This window comes from Clarias gariepinus, chromosome 8, assembly GCF_024256425.1.
Source record: "Clarias gariepinus isolate MV-2021 ecotype Netherlands chromosome 8, CGAR_prim_01v2, whole genome shotgun sequence".
In the NCBI taxonomy this organism is placed as follows: domain Eukaryota; kingdom Metazoa; phylum Chordata; class Actinopteri; order Siluriformes; family Clariidae; genus Clarias; species Clarias gariepinus.
The window spans coordinates 6,703,559-6,722,500 of record NC_071107.1 but is presented as its reverse complement, the minus strand read 5'-3'; the positions used below and the strand labels follow the sequence as shown (position 1 = coordinate 6,722,500).

At 38.1% G+C, this 18,942-nt stretch overlaps 3 protein-coding genes across 3 annotated transcripts in view; all 3 read left to right on the top strand.

Moving 5' to 3' along the window:
- Nucleotides 1–7,825, top strand: part of dnajb14 (DnaJ heat shock protein family (Hsp40) member B14) — a 16,881-nt gene extending 9,056 nt beyond the window's left edge. The window contains exons 3-8 of the mRNA XM_053502645.1: nucleotides 3,622–3,767; nucleotides 4,278–4,466; nucleotides 4,990–5,069; nucleotides 5,455–5,564; nucleotides 6,633–6,805; nucleotides 7,027–7,825. Of these exons, the coding sequence (XP_053358620.1) occupies nucleotides 3,622–3,767; nucleotides 4,278–4,466; nucleotides 4,990–5,069; nucleotides 5,455–5,564; nucleotides 6,633–6,805; nucleotides 7,027–7,151 (823 nt within the window). The 3' untranslated portion in view covers nucleotides 7,152–7,825. The remainder of the gene's footprint in view (nucleotides 1–3,621; nucleotides 3,768–4,277; nucleotides 4,467–4,989; nucleotides 5,070–5,454; nucleotides 5,565–6,632; nucleotides 6,806–7,026) is intronic.
- A 2,428-nt stretch (nucleotides 7,826–10,253) lies between these two features.
- Nucleotides 10,254–13,741, top strand: LOC128528484 (group XIIA secretory phospholipase A2-like). Its single transcript, XM_053501328.1, has 4 exons — nucleotides 10,254–10,658; nucleotides 10,887–10,963; nucleotides 11,501–11,666; nucleotides 12,610–13,741. The coding sequence occupies exons 1-4, from the start codon at nucleotides 10,442–10,444 to the stop codon at nucleotides 12,726–12,728; spliced, it is 579 nt and encodes a 192-aa protein (XP_053357303.1). The 5' UTR covers nucleotides 10,254–10,441; the 3' UTR covers nucleotides 12,729–13,741.
- A 1,339-nt stretch (nucleotides 13,742–15,080) lies between these two features.
- LOC128528841 (group XIIA secretory phospholipase A2-like) lies at nucleotides 15,081–17,622 on the top strand. The gene is made up of 4 exons (XM_053502002.1): nucleotides 15,081–15,318; nucleotides 16,579–16,655; nucleotides 16,912–17,077; nucleotides 17,507–17,622. Exons 1-4 carry the CDS (start codon nucleotides 15,081–15,083, stop codon nucleotides 17,620–17,622), a joined length of 597 nt encoding a protein of 198 aa, XP_053357977.1.
- The last annotated feature ends 1,320 nt before the right edge of the window (nucleotides 17,623–18,942 follow it).

Genomic DNA, 18,942 nt, shown 5'->3' with positions numbered 1-18,942 from the left:
TAAATGTTAATGAAATCCATATCAATCCCTAACTCAAAAATCCGTGTAAGAGATCATGGAGATCCTCATTTCATCATTGTAACGCTAGAGCATACAGAGCAATATTTAATATTAGCACCGCATCCGTCTGCAGTATTGTCATTAAGAATTGATAATATAAATAAACAAAAGATTCCGATTTGCAGTGAGCCGAGCACTAGTGAAACATGCAGTGCTAACGTGTGTGACGAACTCACAGGTGCTGGCTAACGAGCTCCTGAGGCAGGAGCATGGAGTACAGGAAGTGCAGGGCAGGGTTTTTGTGCTGTCTCCGAGCTTTTTCCTGTGCCTGCTTTTCTTATTATATAGAAAAGACACAAACATATAGTCCACTAGCTGGGTTTTTTTTTTTTTTTTGCAGTGGTTACCACAAAAAGCTTGAACTTGGGGAGGAGGTGAGGAGGGAGGGGCGCTGAGAAAGAGCTAACTCTGAATAGTAGCCCTCTCCATACCATACCCATATCTTATGCTTCACTCAGAAATAAATTATGAAAAGCTCTTGTGACGTAACGTTCACACTGACGCACAGCACACCTGATACACACACTTGAGACTAGAGAAACTAGGTGACTCGGGTGTGTTTAGTTAAGAAGGTAGGCACACAGGATGAAGAACGGCTTACAGTATCTAACTCTCTAAAACTGGACACAGACTGTGAACAGTAAACTTTAATTGAACTCTCATTACTCATTCTTTCCTGACACAATTAACACTACAACGTGCCCTGTGTTGTCATCATCAATGCAAGATGTGTTTCCTGTCAAGCACCATCAATTATAGAACAACCTTTCCTTCACTACAGAATGTGTACATTTAAGGGTAAGACGCTATTGCCTTACTTGTCCTCCCTATATAGTGCACTCCAGATCCTTAGGATGCTTTAATGTAGTTAATCACATCTTTCTTGTAATTCGTAATGGGGTTGTGCTGTTACATTGTGTTGCATCACACACACACACACACACACTCTTTTAGCCTGTTTGTGTGTAAGAAAGGTAGAGTAAGTTTGGCATCCCTCACGAGACCTCAACGCATCCCTTTGTTTCACCTGACCTGCTTTTATTAAACACATCACCGCTATTTTGTTCATTTTATTAACAAACAAAAACACCACTAAAAATAATTGAATGCTATAATTATGCACGTGTTATTTAGAAACTTTTTTAAAGTTTTTTTTTGTAAGCACATGTACACATTTAGCACTGTTTTGACATTTACATATGATGTAATAAAATCTAATCTAGGCTCTTTAACAATAAACAATAAAACAACAACAAAATCTGCATATATTCTGTGTACCAAACCTATAAATGATCTAGCTACATAATTCCAATCAAATCTTTATTAATCTATAGAGACACTGGACTAAATAAATACAAAATAAATCTTTAACACATCTGACATCAATCAACTGTAACTAATTTATAATAAATCTGTATCGAGTTTCTAAAATCCTTAGGGAATCTGTAACAAAACTTTACACAATCTCTAACGAAATGTCAATGAAACCTCTAATAATTTTCTAATTAAACCTAATCTGTCCCAAATTATAAAATCTCTAATGAATACTTAATGAATCTGTAGCAAAACTATTTTTAATCTGTTTTAAGTCTTGCAGAAATCTAATTTCCCAACCTTTAGTTATGTACAAATCAGTAATGAGTCTCTAAAGAGAAGTACCAAATCTTTAAAAAAAAAAATCTCTACTGAATCTGTGCTGAATCTGTATTAGATCTTTAACATTGTTAATGAATCTCTAGTAAATTTTTCACTAAATCTCCAGCAAACCTCTCATGCAACATTGCCTAATCTGTAATAATTCCTTAACAACATGTTACAGATTAGGTAAAATTAAAGAGTTGTTACTGAATTATTATGGATTTAATAAAGAATCATTAGTGGTTTGCTACTAAATCATTAATTTAAGTAAAGATTAATTACTTTTTAATTAAGTTATTAATTAAGTTTAGTAGCAAATCTTTAACGATTCTGTACTTAATCTCTAATGATTCAGTAACAAATCTCTAGGAATCTTGACCTATTCTGTAATGATTCAGAAGTGAATCTCTAATGAATCTGTAATATTAGCACCGGTTAAGGGTAAACTGTAACGATTCAGTAACAAATTTCTAATGAATCTTTATCTAATCTGTTATGATTCATTATGAATCTTGAAATAATTTTTAATGCTTTATTAATGAGTAATAATTGGTTAAATCTTTATCTAGTCTCTGTACAGTACAGTAACAATCTCAAGGACTATTTACTTAACAATTAAATATCAACCCGCTAAGTAAACTTGACCTAATTTGTCATGATTCAGTAACAAATATTTATTGGAGAAATCTGGAACAAACCTCTAATGGCAACAATGCAACAATTGCTGAATTAGCTACATTAGCCTAACCACTTATCACTTAAGAAGCATCAGACACCTTATGTTGTGTTTGTCTCATCTAGGAATTCCGCAGTCTGACCTCGGTTAGCAAGTGGGTAAAAATATAGACACGGGAGGCTCGTGTTTCCTTAACGAGAGTTTAGCTAGGTAATACTAGCAGTATGTGCACTCTTGAATGTTTTGTGTGTTTTCCTTTTTTAAATCTAATCATTAATAACTAGCGAAGTGATGCTTAATTAACAGTGTACGTAACAGTACAGTATATTGTTAAATCCAGTATTTCCAACGTTAAGTAGTGTGTGTTCTTTGGTCTTTTCCTAATCAGAGGTTGGACATTCCAAGCATATGTATAGTATTAGAATATAAAAAGTTAGCAGTGTTAGGCTAAAAGGTAATTAGCACACTTATTAAAAGTCTCACAGCCCCTTCCCACCCCCTGGGGCAGGCGCGTGGTCCCTCAGAGATGCTTGTTTAAGCAACACGCAGGGTTTATTGCGTCTTACTGATCTCTCGGCTCTCTGAATCTCATTCAGCTTTAATTTACTCTCCAGTGGCTCAGTTTCTCCGCTCTTGGTGGCATCTCTCACTCTCCAAGCCATGCTATGTGGGGGATGGTGATGATGATGAGGTTTTTTTATTATAATGATAGAGTGCGGGTGTATTTACAGAAACGCTATAAACATGTCTTGGCTGATCGACTTCAGATTGAGTTAAAGGAAATTTTAGTAGCTGTGTTTACCTACAGTCTGATAATAATCCATTTGTCAGTTAATTAATAATACTCACTTCAGTCAAAGCTGAGTGCCCTGACTGACCCACTGACTAAATAATGTTAGAAGATATAGTAATTATAAAATTAATGTTTATGCTGTGATGAAGAATGGGGGATTTATTTATTTATTTTACTTTTCACTGATTCACAAAAAAGAGTGTAATTAAAAAGCAGATATTGTTGATCCTCTTTGTTATGGAAACCGTGAGACTTAACCTCTAACCATTGTGGGTGTAACTTTGAACTAAATTACAGTATGTATACCATGTACTGTATAAAAATGCAGTTTTTACGAGTTGCAGTTTACTTGGAATGATTTTATATGGATTGGGTAAAATCTTTGCATGTAAGCACAGCAGTGTATATTGTAGTTTGTGTTGTTTATTCATTTTGTGTGTGTGTATGTTTGCAGGATAAAGAGGTGTAAGGACTACTATGAGGTTCTGGGTGTCAGTAAGGATGCTAATGACGAGGAGCTGAAGAAAGCCTACAGGAAGCTGGCGCTAAAGTTTCACCCGGATAAAAATCATGCTCCTGGAGCTACAGAGGCATTTAAAAGTAATTCCTGATCCAGCTCGTCCTCACACACTCATATTCCCTAAATATTTAGGGAAAATTAAGGACAAAGAGGAAAGAAAAGAGAATGGAAGAAAGCAAGTTGGTAAGGAATGAAAGGAAGGAGGGGACAAAGTTTTATAAAAGGGAAAAAAGCAAGGATGTTGGTGATGAAGGAAGAAATGAAGATGGCAAGAAAACTAATAAAGGAAGTTTTATATTAAGGGAAAAAAGGAAATGGAAAATAAAAGGAAAAAAAGAAGTTTAAAAGAAAGGATTAAGGAAAGAAGGAGAAAAGGAATATGGGGAGGAACGTTAGTGATGAAGAACAGAATGTAATTTAATGAGGAAATGAGAAAGAAGTAATGGAGAAGAGAAGAAGGTGTAATGAAAAAATAAATGGATGATGTAAGGGAATTAGTGAGGAGGAAAAAAAGAAGTAAGTAAGTAAGAAGCCATTGTTGTTGTTGTGTAATAGTTTTTACCCCCTGCCTTGTTGTCGTTGTTGTGTAGAGATCGGGAACGCGTACGCAGTGCTGAGTAACGCGGAGAAGAGGAGGCAGTACGATGTGAGTGGAGCAGAAGAGCCCAGCAGCCCGGGACACGGGGGACACGGGGGATTTGAGTTTAACCGAGGCTTTGAGGCCGACATCACGCCTGAGGATCTCTTCAACATGTTCTTCGGAGGCGGCTTCCCCTCCTGTACGTCCCTCCGTCACTCCATCATTCCTAACTTTACATTCAGCACCACCTCTCTGTTTTTATTTCTAAAGACAATATAAATTATTATAATGATTAAAACATTGGGTTATAGAATCCTGATATAAAACTAAAATCTGCCTGCTGATGGTGCTTATGCAGCACTTTCAGCCAATCAGCTGTCCAACAGCTGCAGTAATGAAGTGCACCTCGGTTGGGTCCACACATGGCGCTTTCATAGAGACTGCAGGTCTCTGGAGTGTGAGAATGTGACCCGGGTGTGATGATAAAATTCCCCATACACACAAGGAAAGCTGGGTATTTATAGAACAAGTACCAGTGCTTTCTGGGAATTATGGGATTGCGCTGACCTGATTACACCTCTCTTTTTCTCTCTCACTCTCTTTTAGACACTTAATCAGACAGCTGACAGTGATATTAATATACTGTATATTTTTTAAACTCGTGTGTGTGTGTGTGTGTGTGTGTGTGTGTGTGTGTGTGTGTGTCTCTCTCTCTCTCTCAGCGAGTACATTTGCTAATGGCCGGGATCGATACACCCAGCAGACGGAGCAGATGAGGAGGGAGAGGGAGGAGAGAGGAGATGTACGTCTGTTTATTTATAATCAGAATCCATTAAAATTAGGAAATGCTGTGATTCGAACATTTCACTCACGAGAATTAATCAGTTTTTTTTCTCGCTCTCTGTCTTTCTCTTGCTCAATCTCTGTCTGTCTGCCTTTTTGTCTGTCTCTCTCTTTTTATCTCTCTCCAACTCTCTCTCCCTGTTCATCTCTTTTTCTGTCTTTCTCTCTCCCCCTGTCTCCCTCTCCAACCCCTTCCCCATCCTCTATTTCTTTTCCCACTCTCTCTGCCTTTCTCTCAATCTATCTGTCTCTGTCTCCAACTCCCCTCTGCCTCTCACCCTCTGTCTGTCCCTCTCACCCTCTCTCTTTCTCCCTTCCTCCTTATCATTCTCTCTCTCTCTCAGGGAGGCTTCTCCATGTTTATCCAGCTGATGCCGATCGTGGTGTTGATCCTGGTGTCTGTTCTCAGTCAGCTAATGGTTTCCACTCCTCCGTACAGCCTCTACTCCAGACCGTACGTTCGTTTTCTCTTCCTTTATTATCTCTATCATGGCTGTCATGAAAAGCATCCCAGCATTCAGTCACAGACCAGTTTTATGCAACACCTTACCTTATTCATAATATGTACAGCATAATATGTACAACATACCATAACACAGAATTTGTGTGAGCCAGGAGCTTGTTTCCATGTAACAAGACATTCCCATCTAGGATGGATGGGAATGTCTTATTACATGGAAAGGCTTGTGACACCTGAACTTTATTTCTCATGTCCAGTCTGCTCCATAATTTCACTTTCGATGCTGTCACTGCAAACAACACCTCACAAAGATAGGGTTTTGGAAATGGAAGCTGAGGTTTTAGTGCTGTTGTGGCGATTTCAGGATATTTTGCCTTGATTTTAAACCAGAAGGTTAAAGTTGTCTTAAACACTTATAAGGCTGCATTTATTATACAGAGCGCGCTTAGAGCATGTGAATCACATTTTTCGATGTGCAGACGAAAATGAATGGGAGACGATAGATAAAACACTCTGTCAATAAAATGGAAATAAAATCAAATATACATAAAGATGATTTTTTAATTAATCATCCAGTGCCTGGTGCTGGTCCCTGGGTTGGGACCACTGCTATAATGCATATATTTATGTATATCAAAAGAATCTTTATATAATTACATGAAGAAAATAAACTGCTAGGTGCTGGTAGAGGTAGAATATTGAGTCAAGGGCCGGGTGTTATCACCCTGAAGACACAGGGTTTTTTTTTTTTGGCTACTCTCATTTTTTCCCCGTAAGTTATGTTTGAGATTTGTTTAACGCTGTGAAATGGATGTGAGTTTAAATAGTTTATTTGGGATAGAATGGAGCAAGCTGACAGGGTTTATTAGTTTTATAAACTTTCGTTAATTAGTCTTATGCAAGCTTATAGATTGTATTGTCAAGGGGAATGTTACTTGGTGAAGAACCCATACCAGTGCTGTCATTGTTCATGACCAGCTAGTTGCTTGCTAGGCTTATGTGCTTTAAGGTGAGCTTAAGGCTATTCAGCATGGATTATTTACAAGATGTGTGTGCACACAGCTCAACAGGTCAGACGGTGAAGAGACAGACGGAGAACCTGCACGTGGATTATTACGTCACACGAGACTTCAAATCGGAGTATAAGGGCTCGGCACTGCAGAAAATCGAGAAGAGCGTGGAGGAGGATTACGTGTCTAATGTGCGCAACAACTGCTGGAAGGAGCGACAGACAAGTATGTTTCCTTACATATCAAGGATCACACATGTTTTCTGTATGGTTTCTGTGAATGGGCTGTTCCTATAGAAACAATAATGTTTTAATATAAACCTGGTCACCAGTCAGAGATCCAGTACTAGAAAATCATTCATGCAGAATGTTAAATGTTTTGATTCAGCTATGAAAACTTTGATCTGATTTTGTGTGTGCGTGTATGTGTGCGTGCGTGTGTTTCAGAAACAGACCTTCTGTACGCTGCTAAAGTATACCGAGACGATCGTCTGCGCAGGAAGGCCGAGCTCATGACCTTGGACAACTGTAAAGAGCTTGACAGACTAAACGATCTGTTTCGCGGCGGATGAGCCTCGCTCAGCACGGACTCTTAGCACATAGATATGACAGATTCTATATGTATATGTCACAAATGTAAATGTTTTTTAAGGAAAGATATCAGGATGTTAGGAGAGAAAAAAACATACTAAAAATTTATGTCTAATGTACTGTGAGAGATCTTTTACTTTTAAACTGTTATCATCATCATCATCATCATCATCATCACGACTCCCTGCTGCTTATGGCTGAAATCCTCACGCCATTTTACCTCTGAAGAATTCTAACACGCTGAAGTATGAAGGACCGAACCCCTAACATTCCTCATCTTTCTCACCTCTTCCTCCCGTCACGCTCCTGACCTATGTTAGACTCTCTAAAGACTCCTGAAGCTTACCAGGGTGGTGTAGCTCATCTCCCACAATTCTTAGAAGCAGCAGAAGCTATAGTAAGTTGTAGTAAACCTAAAGAAAACACTGTTAGCTAGTCCACGCTGAAGCTTTATGAACATAAACATGAACGGTACCGGCAGGAAGCGGTTTGAGCTGAGAGTTTCTCCCCCAAGGTCACGGTTCTGCTGGATGGACCAACGAGCCATTTTAATTCACGTTGCTGTACATTTTATTTCTGAATGTTTGAAGATATTTATGTCGGAATATTTCATTGCTCGGCTAATCATTTGAATAAAGTTTAAATTATTACTGACTGACTGGATCGAGTTTTTGATTCACTGTCTCTGAAGCCTGAACTTTTGTAGTGCGTTCATACGACAGACTGTATAAAAAAAATTTTTTAAAGAGCTGGACAAACCCTCAATGGCGCCACCCACAGTGAATTTCTGAAGAACGGTTTAGAAGCTCAGCTATGGGAGCTTTGGTTGTAGCCGCCACCTAAACCCTGGTTAATGCATAAATTGGCAAATTGATGAAATAAACAGATGCTGGCTTTTGGTTGGAATAAACCTCCTCACCTTGGTTACCATCAGTTAACTAGTTTAGCTTTAGCGTACCCAGATTGCTACCATTAAGCAATCTTGCTACTTTGCATTTGGTTAAGCTCCATCATCCGTACCCTACACTAGTGATGGCCAAATGAAGCCTCATTTTGGTGTCGAGGCTTCCCAGCTAATAGTTTCACCAAAAGGTTATTTTCATGAAGCGTCATTCAAGGGCTCATTGTACTGCCATATAGTGAACAAATTTTGTGCAGCAACTAGATCATAACATCACAAGCAGCACAATTAATATGTACATGCAGCTGCACTGTTCAAGGAAATGTTAATGCACATAATCAACATCTATGAATCTATAAATTTACTTAAGCGCCAAACGAGTTGGAATCTCAGGGAACCAACACACGTCAAAGTAAGGCTTCATTTGGACACACCCTCTTCTGCTCGATACAAACTTCAGAGCTTTTGTGTCATAGTAACATCGCTATCCTACACATCATCTCATGTCAGCTCCTACATTTCTTGTGGTAAGTTAAATTGCAGCTATTCCAGTTAGCTAAAGTGCTGCATAGCAGATAGCCAGTGGTTTAAAACCTGCGATGCCACAATCCTATTAATTATGCATTATTTTATGGCTTAGTATAATTTTAACTGATTAGTTAGATAAAATTTACCACTGTACAGTTGTCAGGAATAGGAAATCTATCTCTATGGAGACCAAAACTGATTTTGTACCAGTGACTCATCATCTATACCTCTTCATCCTGTATACAGACTAAACAAGCTGTTTCGTGGCCGATGAGCCTCCCTCAGCTGTGAAGCCTATCCCAGGTGACTTACAGTAGGGCACGAGGCAGGTTACACCCTGGAACAAGTTGGGAACGTCAATTAGGTGTTACCAAATTGCCCTATCTGCAGGTCTTTGGACTGTGGGAGGAAACCCACCAAGCACCCACCAACTCCATGCACTTAAAAAGCAAGGAATTGAACCTGGACCCTTAGGTGCAAATATAGGGTGTAAACATGTTTATTTCTGTTGTACATTTGGTCATTTTAACATAAGGGGTGTAAGGGTATTGACTTACTTTTGAACCTAGTGGTCATTCAAGGAACTGCACATTTTAACTCTTCACCTTCAGATTCATTTTTCAGAACTGGAGATTGCCTCTTGGTGCATATGGCCAAACACAGGAAAACATTTTTGTGTATCCATCATATAAAATTACTATGGGTTTTCTTCAAATTGAGTCTTTTCGCAGCCTTTTCTCCCATAGACAGATCTCTGGTCATCATGCTGGTCTATCCTCTTTAAACAACAAATGCAGTCTTTATAGGAGAACCAAAACAGGAGTCTAACACCTGCTCACCCGGGAAATCAAGAAATAAACACAGCAGGAAATAAAAGCTGAGATTCTGATTCATCATCTCATAGTCATGATTTTGTCTCAAACCAAAATGTGTTTAGCTTACAGCAAAAACAAAAAAACTAACACAAGACAAGATCAAGGGAGGAGGCCAGAAGAAAGACTGGACTGGAAAACCGGGCACGGTGGATTAGTGGTTAGCACTGTTGCTTTGCATCTCCAGTGTCCGGGTTCGATTTCCACCTCGTGATCTGTGTGCATGGGGTTTGCATGTTCTCCCAGTGCTCGGTGGGTTTCCTCCGGGTACTCCGGTTTCCTCCCATAGTCCAAAGGCATGCAGATTAGGCTAAATGGCGTTACCAAATCGCCTTTAGTGTGTGAATGAGCACACGAGTGTGTGTATGTAAGTGTGTGCTCTGCGATGAATTACACCGTCTTATGGCCTAAGCCTCCTGGGTTCGATTTCTAAGAGGCAGAAATCGAACCCAGACAGAGGTGCAAGGCCACATTTACCCCATGCATGGCCTTCAGGGAACTGTATATCATTTTAGCCACGCCCATCATTAGACATGTCCATGAATCGATCATTTTTGTGCGCGCACATTTTGCAAAGCGCGATAAATGAAATGAATCTTTGAGTCGGCACATTTAGAAGATTCGAACGAAATGAATCTTTGAGTCGGTACACTTAAAGGATCCAATCGCCGTTAGCCATATTTTTGAAATTCGAACATCTTAAGTAAGATCGCGCGCTTGCACTGTTAATACAAATAGAACACAATGGCGTCATCGGAACGCGACAGATCAGGTTTGTTTTCCGAACGAGACCCGGAAGTGGATGGACTGCCTCGGTTTGTCACTAGTGGCAGTCGGACTTTGGCTACTCATGCGCTCATGTGGAGTAAAGATGACTCACGCCGTGCATCTCTCATCTTTAGTTAACGCATCACACGGTTTCTAATTAATCCCGGATAATCGGAATAAAGAGAGTGAGCGTGCGAGGAGAATGCAGCAGTTCAGTGTCGCACCAGCTGTCCTTCTCCTGCTCTGTGGCACGTTTCTGTCCAGGGCGCGACTGGAGGAGCTCGAACCCGAGACCCCGGACTGGAGGAAGACCTTAAAAACCATCCGCAATGGAATTCACAAGATAGACACCTTCCTGAACTATGCTTTGGATTTAATAGGGGGATCTGATGGACTGTGTCAGTTTAAATGCTCTGATGGTGTGTGTGTGTGTACATTTTATATAAAGTCACTGAAAAGTTTATTATCTGATATACAGGGCATTTTGCACATGTATAAGTACTTGGAAAGTATTGTCACCTTTCAGTCTTATACATTCCTTCGTGCAGCATTGAGCAGACCGCTCATTTGTCTTATTACACATCTGACACTGTCATACAGCTGTGTTTTTATCTGTTATCAGAGTTATCTGCATTCCTCTTTCACAGGATACAAACCCATTCCCAGACCTCATTACAAGCACGCGCCGCCCAACGGATGTGGTTCTCCCCTGTTTGGATTTCATGTAGGTTTGGATTTCCATTACATCAAGTCAGGGTTTTTTTGTTTTTCTCATTTTCTTTGCCAGGAAGTAAGTGCATGCTTACTAAACAGTAAACCTGGGAGTTCTGGATTCTGATTGGTCAGAAGGTGTTGGTCTTTCTATATCAGGTCCTTCAATATCAGCAGACTCGACAGTAGTGCTGGGGCTTATATCAATGCCTTCATTTAAATCTGCGATCATTTCTGTAGCAACAGCTCATGAAGGCGAGACTGTTTATAACTGCTGTGCTGCAAGTAACAGCTTGATGTGTCCCATAACATTAAATGCTACTAGAAAGTGTAGAACAGGTTATTCAGTAAAGTAAGTAATCTGCAGATGTGTTTTGATTAATTAAAACACTCCTTGGAACACAATGTGATAAACAATCAATAATAATCAACGCCAGGATGGTAACAGTAACTCTGCTCCATTTAGGGTCATATGTTAATTATTTTCATGCAAGAGCACACTCCCATAATAATAGCAGAATCCCATCTTCCTCATTTCTCTCATCTTCAGTTCGATATCGGGATTCCGTCTATGACTAAATGCTGTAATCAGCATGACCGCTGCTATGATACGTGTGGAGAAGAGAAACATGACTGTGATGATCGGTTCCACGCCTGCTTGGAGACCATATGCAGGAATGTACAGATCACACTGGGAATGGACCAGAGTGTACAAGGTAAATGTTCTTCTATTTCCAGGCTCTAACAGCTTGGTACGCTCTTGTTTTTTTCTGGTCAAAGTACTGATAAAACATTTTCCCATACTAGGAGTGAAACAAATATGACTACATAATTACTGTGAGTCTCTTAAAAGTCTGTTCCAAAAAGAGTCAGTCCAAAAGATTTAAGAGCCAGTTTCAGAAAGACTTATTTCCTAAAAATTAGTCTGTTCAAGAGTTTACTTTCTTATTTCAAAAGAGACTCTGCCTCAAGTTAATTTAGGTGTCTACTCTGGAGAGTAAGATGAGTAATAGAACACATCAAAAAAAAATTTTTTCTGAATTTTTGTCTGTTTCTGCATGCGTCAAGTAAAAAAACTAATAATAGGGTTTTTACAGGTGCATTTGGCCGAGCTTGAGGTAAAATATGGGCTTTGTTTTATCGCAGTCGGGCCACGCAAAGCGAATACATGCTACTCTAAAATTTAAATGCAAAATGCCCTCATATCATAAAAAAATCAACCTGGGAAAAAATCATTAGGTAATCTTAAATTCAACAGATGGCGCTGTGAATGTTTTAATACTTGCATAAGATCCCCAGGTAATACTAATCCTGTGCGAATAGTACATAAGACAAAAGATTAAATAATTCTTTTGATTGTGTAAAGCTGCTTTGCGACAATGACAGGTGTTAAAAGCGCTATACAAATAAAATTGAATTAAAAAAAGCAAGTCGTTTTCATAGAGTGTTGGCTCCAGAAAGTTGATTCCAGATAGATTCATGTACAACCTGTAATTGATCGATGTAGTGGGTCTCACTTCCGCTTCAGTAAATCGTTATAAAATCAACACACACACAATTACATAAAGTTATTATTGTCTTCATTTGTCACCTGCATGACTGATCTCAGAAGTTACAGCATCACTGACTTTCCCGTCCTGTTGTTTGTGTGTGAATCAGCGTGTGAATCGGCAGTGACTCTGCTCTTCGATGCTGTCATGCACCTGGGCTGTAAACCCTACCTGGACAGCCAGAGAGCTGCATGTATCTGCCGTTACGAGGAGAAAACTGACCTGTGATCAGCCCTGTTTAGGTCCAAAAATCCTGATGCCATTGAGGAGAGTATGAAGAGTCAAGACTGCCCTGGAAGTGTGTGAAGTTTAACATTTGCCTGATTTTAAAGGTGCTGTTCTTCATGTTTAAGAGTGTTTATAAATCTTAAATAATCAAATCATATAAACGGTCCTTTGGAAAAAAAAATTGGTTTTAATAGTGTGGGTCCGAAGAGACAAAAGAGAACATTGTTTGGTTTAAGTGTATAAAAGTTGCACTTCTCCTTACAGACAGCAGAGGGTGCTTAAACTTACTGATTCACTTAACATGTGAATCAAATGTCTGGGAGGAAAAAAAATCACTGTGGGAATCTGATTTAAAAAAATCTGAACACAGTTATAGTTTCTGAGAAAATGAGGCTTCATCCCAAACCCTGACTAATCCTCATTAGAGTTTTTATGAAAACATTAGGCACTGGATTTTTCTTTAAGTCTGTCATTTTTTTAAATAACCAAATCATCCCACATTAGAGCAGCTTTTAAAATTAGAAAGTCTCACCTTTTTTCTTTTTTTAAACGAGACCTTGATGTGTCTCAGGGAGGACAGAAAGACTTCTGCACTTCTTTTGTGTTGTGTTTGTTCTGTGCATTATGGAGTTGATATGAAATGTTTTATACATAAACAGAGTGAAATCTCAGAATGTGTAACTTGAAATCTGTATTTTTTTTCCCTCCTCTAATGGAATGTTTGTCATCATTTGCACATTTCATTTGTACCTTAATCTTCTGGTTACTATCCTCCCGTATTCTCTTTAAAGTAAATCGCTTAGCCCCACCCCTCTTCTTTTTACAGATTTGCATTTAGTCCTGCATCCTGTTCTCTCTAATGTTGGAAAAAATTGACATTATCTCTTAAATGTTGGACTCTTAGTCCCGCCCCTAAAACATTTTACTCAAAACTTTCCAGTGCAATGACATAAATATTGTGAATTATTGTTATTTATTCACATATTAAATTGATCGGTATTTAAGGGTGTCTTCACATTTGTAGTTTGGTTCTCTTAGTTCAGACCAAAGCGTAAATTGATACATTTGTGTTGGTTCCCTGATAAAGTCCTGGTTTGCTTAGCGTTCATGCTGGCAATTTCAACATCAGACCAAAAGAGAGACAACAAGAGGTATATGGATTGGTGGTGTCTTTACCATTACTCGCCAATGTGCAGAAATGCTTTGAACCTGACAGCCACCAGTGGCAACTGTCCCCCTGTCGAACATTTCGCATGTGCTCTGGTTATTAAACGCAGCCTTGCTATAGTATAATTTGTGCTCTTGTCCACTGTCTATATAAGTAAATATCCCAGGAGGCTTGCTAAATTAAACATTTTCCAGTGTTAAATTAATTACTGACGTTGGGAATTTCTTTTTTTTATTATTTCTTTAACCTTGGCAGCTTTCAAAACTCATCCAGTGCCGTGCTATAGCTAACGTGTGTAAGTAGCTAGGATGTTTTCTCACCCTCTACTTGTCCAAACACTACATCCTCTACATCAACGTGTGGAAGATCTCAGTTAAGTCATCATTATATGATAATTCTATGATATCAGATAATGCTAGCAAAGCAGACATGGTTAGTTTGCAAATCTTTGGTCCATGTACCCACCTTGTCCAGCAGTCTCACTTTGCTGACTTGGTGTGCACCGAAGTTCGGACGGCAGCGTCACACTTGTTCGAGTGAACTGCACCAACAGAACAACCGCACCAATGTTTGTTTTAATCAAACCAAACATGGCAAGTGTAAAAACACCCTAAACATATGTTTTGTTTCATTACTTTAGACACTAAATAACACCATCGTGCATATGAATGAATTATTTTTATTAAGCAACACTGCTGAACTGCACTTTATTAATTAATGATGTAGAGAATTTTCCCTGATGCAATCATGGTGTATGAGGAATTCTTTTTTTTACCTTAAATAAAATAATTTAAATCCTGTTTCTTGGCTGTATTTCATTTAGTCCTGTTTTACACCCACTCACTTAATCATTGTTTATACCATTGTTTATGCCAATCCATCACAGTCACACACTCATTTACACACTATGGGCAATTTGGGAACACCAGTTAACCTAATCTGCTTGTCTTTGGACTGTGGGAGGAAATACCCAGAGAAAACCCGCCAAGCACTGGGAGAACTTGAAAACTTCATGCGCACAAATGAGGGCATTGTTTTACATCCATGGTGTGAAATTATGCTGCAGGTAATTGTCCTGGGATTGACTGCTATTGTGTGCTGTGCTGTGCTGTGATTGGCTGTTGTGTGTTTCAACAAGAACAGGTTAAAGCTGATATAGGAGGTAAAGTGGAAGGAGAGTAGATATGAAGAAGCTCAGTGTCTCAGCGCTCCTGCTCCTGGCAATATTTCTGCCCAGAGCAGCAGCAGAGGAACCTGAATACAAGACATCTGACTGGACAAAGACTTTAAGAAACATCAAGTATGGAGTCCAGAAGTTACGCACTTATTACACGTCATATAAATACTCCAAATACATCAAACCAGCTCTGGATTTAATCTCAGCGTCTAGTGGACTGTGCAGGTATAAATGCTCTGATGGTGGTAAGTAACATCTTTATACAGCAAATAACTAAATAAAGTAAAGCCTAACACTTGCAGACTAATTAAAGAATTTACTTTCACTTTCACTTCCCATCAACAAACATTTGGCTTAAATATAATTCAGAAACTATCTTAAATGTTTTAAATATATTAATTGAGCATTTTAAAATGAATAATTCTACATAGATGTTTGAAGTAGATTACACTGTAAATAAAGTTATTTTTAAATTAATACATGCTCACACTACTAGGGCGATGTCAGAAAACTGGCTCAGTGACAGTCATGGGATGTTTGTGAAGGAGTAAACTTGAAGAGAATACTTTCTATTTAGTCATACAGTGAAATTTAATTTAAATGACTCCCCAATAGAAAATAAACACTTTTTTTCAACATTTTTAAATCATCACAATGAGTACAACGAATGCAAATTACCAAAAAAAGGAATAATGTATAGTATGAATTGTCCAGTGCATCTTAAAATCAGAATATAGAGAAGAAAAAAAATTATTTTGTGATTTCATAAAACAATTAAACATTTTAATGATTGTAAAAATCTATAATCCAGTATCTCAAAAATATCTCCAAAAATATTTAATGTCAAGCCTCAGAAGTGGCTCCATGCCATGCCACGCTGATGTAATAATTCTTGCTAAAGAAGCTTTGATGAAATATTGAGTGAATAAACAGACTGCATTTTCAGAAGTTGAACATTTCAGGGTTCTTTTCTTTCTTTCTTTCTTTCTTTTTTATTGATCTTAGGAAACATTATAATATTTTGAGATACTGGAATTTTTTTTATGGCCATAAGATGTAAGATGTAATCAACAATATTAAAACAAAAAAGGCTTAAAATTTCCTCTTTGAATTCTACTTTTTGTCTCATGGGTTTTGATCTGTACATGCACACTGGAGACTCATCTGAATGTCTAAGCCTGACTGAAAAGAGAATTTTGCATAATAGGCTCCCTTTAAAGAACTTTCTGAAGCATTAGTAACTAGGGGTAGTGCAAAGGATAAGATGCTGGATTGCTGTTTACCAGGTCACAGGTTCAAACCCTGCCACGGCCATGCTGTCACTTTTGGGTCCTTGAGCAAGACCTCTAACTTATAACTGCTAACATGTACAGTGAGATAAATGTATATCATTCTGGATAATGGTGTAAATGCAAATCATCCTATTGGCAGATATTTGGGTGTTGTTTCTTTATCTCACTATGGTGACACTGACATAGTGTTGTGTCTGCATTGCTCTTTTACAGTACACAAACTCAATCCCAGACCTCGTTACAAACCCTCACTGCCTGACGGATGCAGCGCGCCAGTGTTTGGATTCTATGTAGGTTTGGATAAGATTTTAAAAACACTGACACTTTGCCCTACAGTTTGGTCAGAATGATGTGTCACACTATGACTGAAATATTTCAAATGATGAGTCTGGTGGTAGAACATGTTCATTTGAGCATATCAGAATGTTTTACCCGTACAGTACACTCCATATTTTACTGTCAAACTGTATTTATTTCTAGAAAATGTCTCTGTACTCTGTCTTTAGACTTATTTAAAAAAAAAATCCTCTTTTCTCTCATCTTCAGTTTGATATCATGATTCCATCTATGACTGAATGCTGTAATCAGCATGACCGCTGCTATGATACGTGTGAAAAAGAGAAACATGACTGTGATGATCAGTTCCACACTTGCTTGGGGACCATCTGTAGGAATGTACAGACCACACTGGGAGCGGAACAGACTGCACAAGGTAAACGTCCTGCCTGTTTCCTAGTTAAATGACATCATTAAGTGCCTGTTTTTATTCCAAAGATTGGCTTCCAAAGACAGTCGATTTGATAGGGTTTGTTTCAAATAGGTGATTCCAGTGAGTCAGTTCAACGGAGTCTTACAAATCATGGATTCTTTAAAATGTGATTTAGAGACTCAGTTCTAACAGATTAGTTAACTCAAAGAGTTCTTTCCAAAGAGTTGTTTTCACACCTTTATCCACTGATGATATAGTGTGAAAATACTTTGATTTCATCACCAATGACATTGAGTCATTAGTTACCAATGACCTTGATTTTGAACTTTCATGAATGTTTCTGTCTTTGATGAAAATATAATTGTTCACTATTACTGTATTCCTAAAACTCTTGCTGTGACGTTCTTATCATGTTGTTTTTTTGTGAACCAGAATGTGAATCTGCTGTAACTCTGCTTTTCAATGCTATCGTGAATGTGGGCTGTAGACCCTACCTGGACAGACAAGGAACTGCATGTATTTACCACTACGAGGAGAAAGACTTGTGAACAGAACTGTGCTGTTTTTTTTTGAAGCCCCTAAAAGCCCTCGCTGATTGTTACAAGAGTCAAACCCCATCTTTGAAATCTGCAGCACTGCACAGTTTAGTGTTTCTCTGATTTTAATGGTACCTTTTATCATGTTTAAAAATGCTTACAGACCTGTAATAATCATTTAATGTAAAGTATACCTTGGAACAATAAATTCCTAATATTGTGATATAACATATTGCTTGTTTTTAATGTTTCAGGATGTTCTTTAAATTTTGGGGTTTGAAATTAGCTCCCCTCCAATCAAAAACGAATATGCCTAACTTTTTTGTAGTGTTAACTGTTTCTGTTTGAGGGAAATGGAAAAGTTTGTCTGATTTTTATTTATCATTAAAGGTAACCTCAGAGTTTTGATTGCTCCATTGATTGCCCCTTGCTGGTTCCTTCACTCTGATTCAAATATAGTTATGTTTGTTTTTCAGCCAAGTGTTATTTCTCACATGTACATGATCAGTACCTTGGAGCCTTAACTGGCCGAGCTACCCTCTTTATTAAAGTGGTTAAAATCTCATTTGGGTCCACCTGTCCCAGACATAAAAATTGGGCTATTTTCAAAACTTTAGGGTTCATCATGTAAGTGTTCTTGTCTTAGGGTCTTAATGCCACCCTCTCAAAAGAATCCATCCAATGTGTTTAGATTCACACAGTGTCGTTTTGGGAGAAATGTTTCACACCATGTTGTTTCGGTAGAATGTCTCTGTAAACAGTGGAAAAAACTAAATCGGTATTTCTAGTTGTTCCTGATTGGAAAGGTTTTAATCGAAATATTGTATTTCAGTGATTTACAAGAAGCCAAGCAGCATGTGATTTTTACACTTATCAAATTTTATTCTTACTATATTGCAATATCTCATTATCTAACACATTGTCTTGTTTCCTGTCTTGCACTGTTTGCACATGCTTGCACTTGTGCACTTTACGTAGTTTAGGGTTCTTTTAAAATAATTTGTAGATATGTGTTGTCTCATGAAGTTCTGTGTTGTTTTATGTGTGACCTTGGTCCTGAAGGAATGTTGTTTAATTTCACTGTTTACTGTATCTAATGTATAAGGTATAAAAGCCACTTCACATTTTTCTTTAATGGTGACTTTGATTTAAGGTTACTGCCTGGTTGATATAAAACATAAATCACGCTTTGTTAATTAATTGATTAATGATGTAGGGGATTTTCCATGATACAGTATGAGGAATTATTTTACCATAAAAAATAAAAAGATTTCTATTTGTGGTTACTTTTTTTTTATATATATAATCCTGTTTTACATCCATGACACAAAA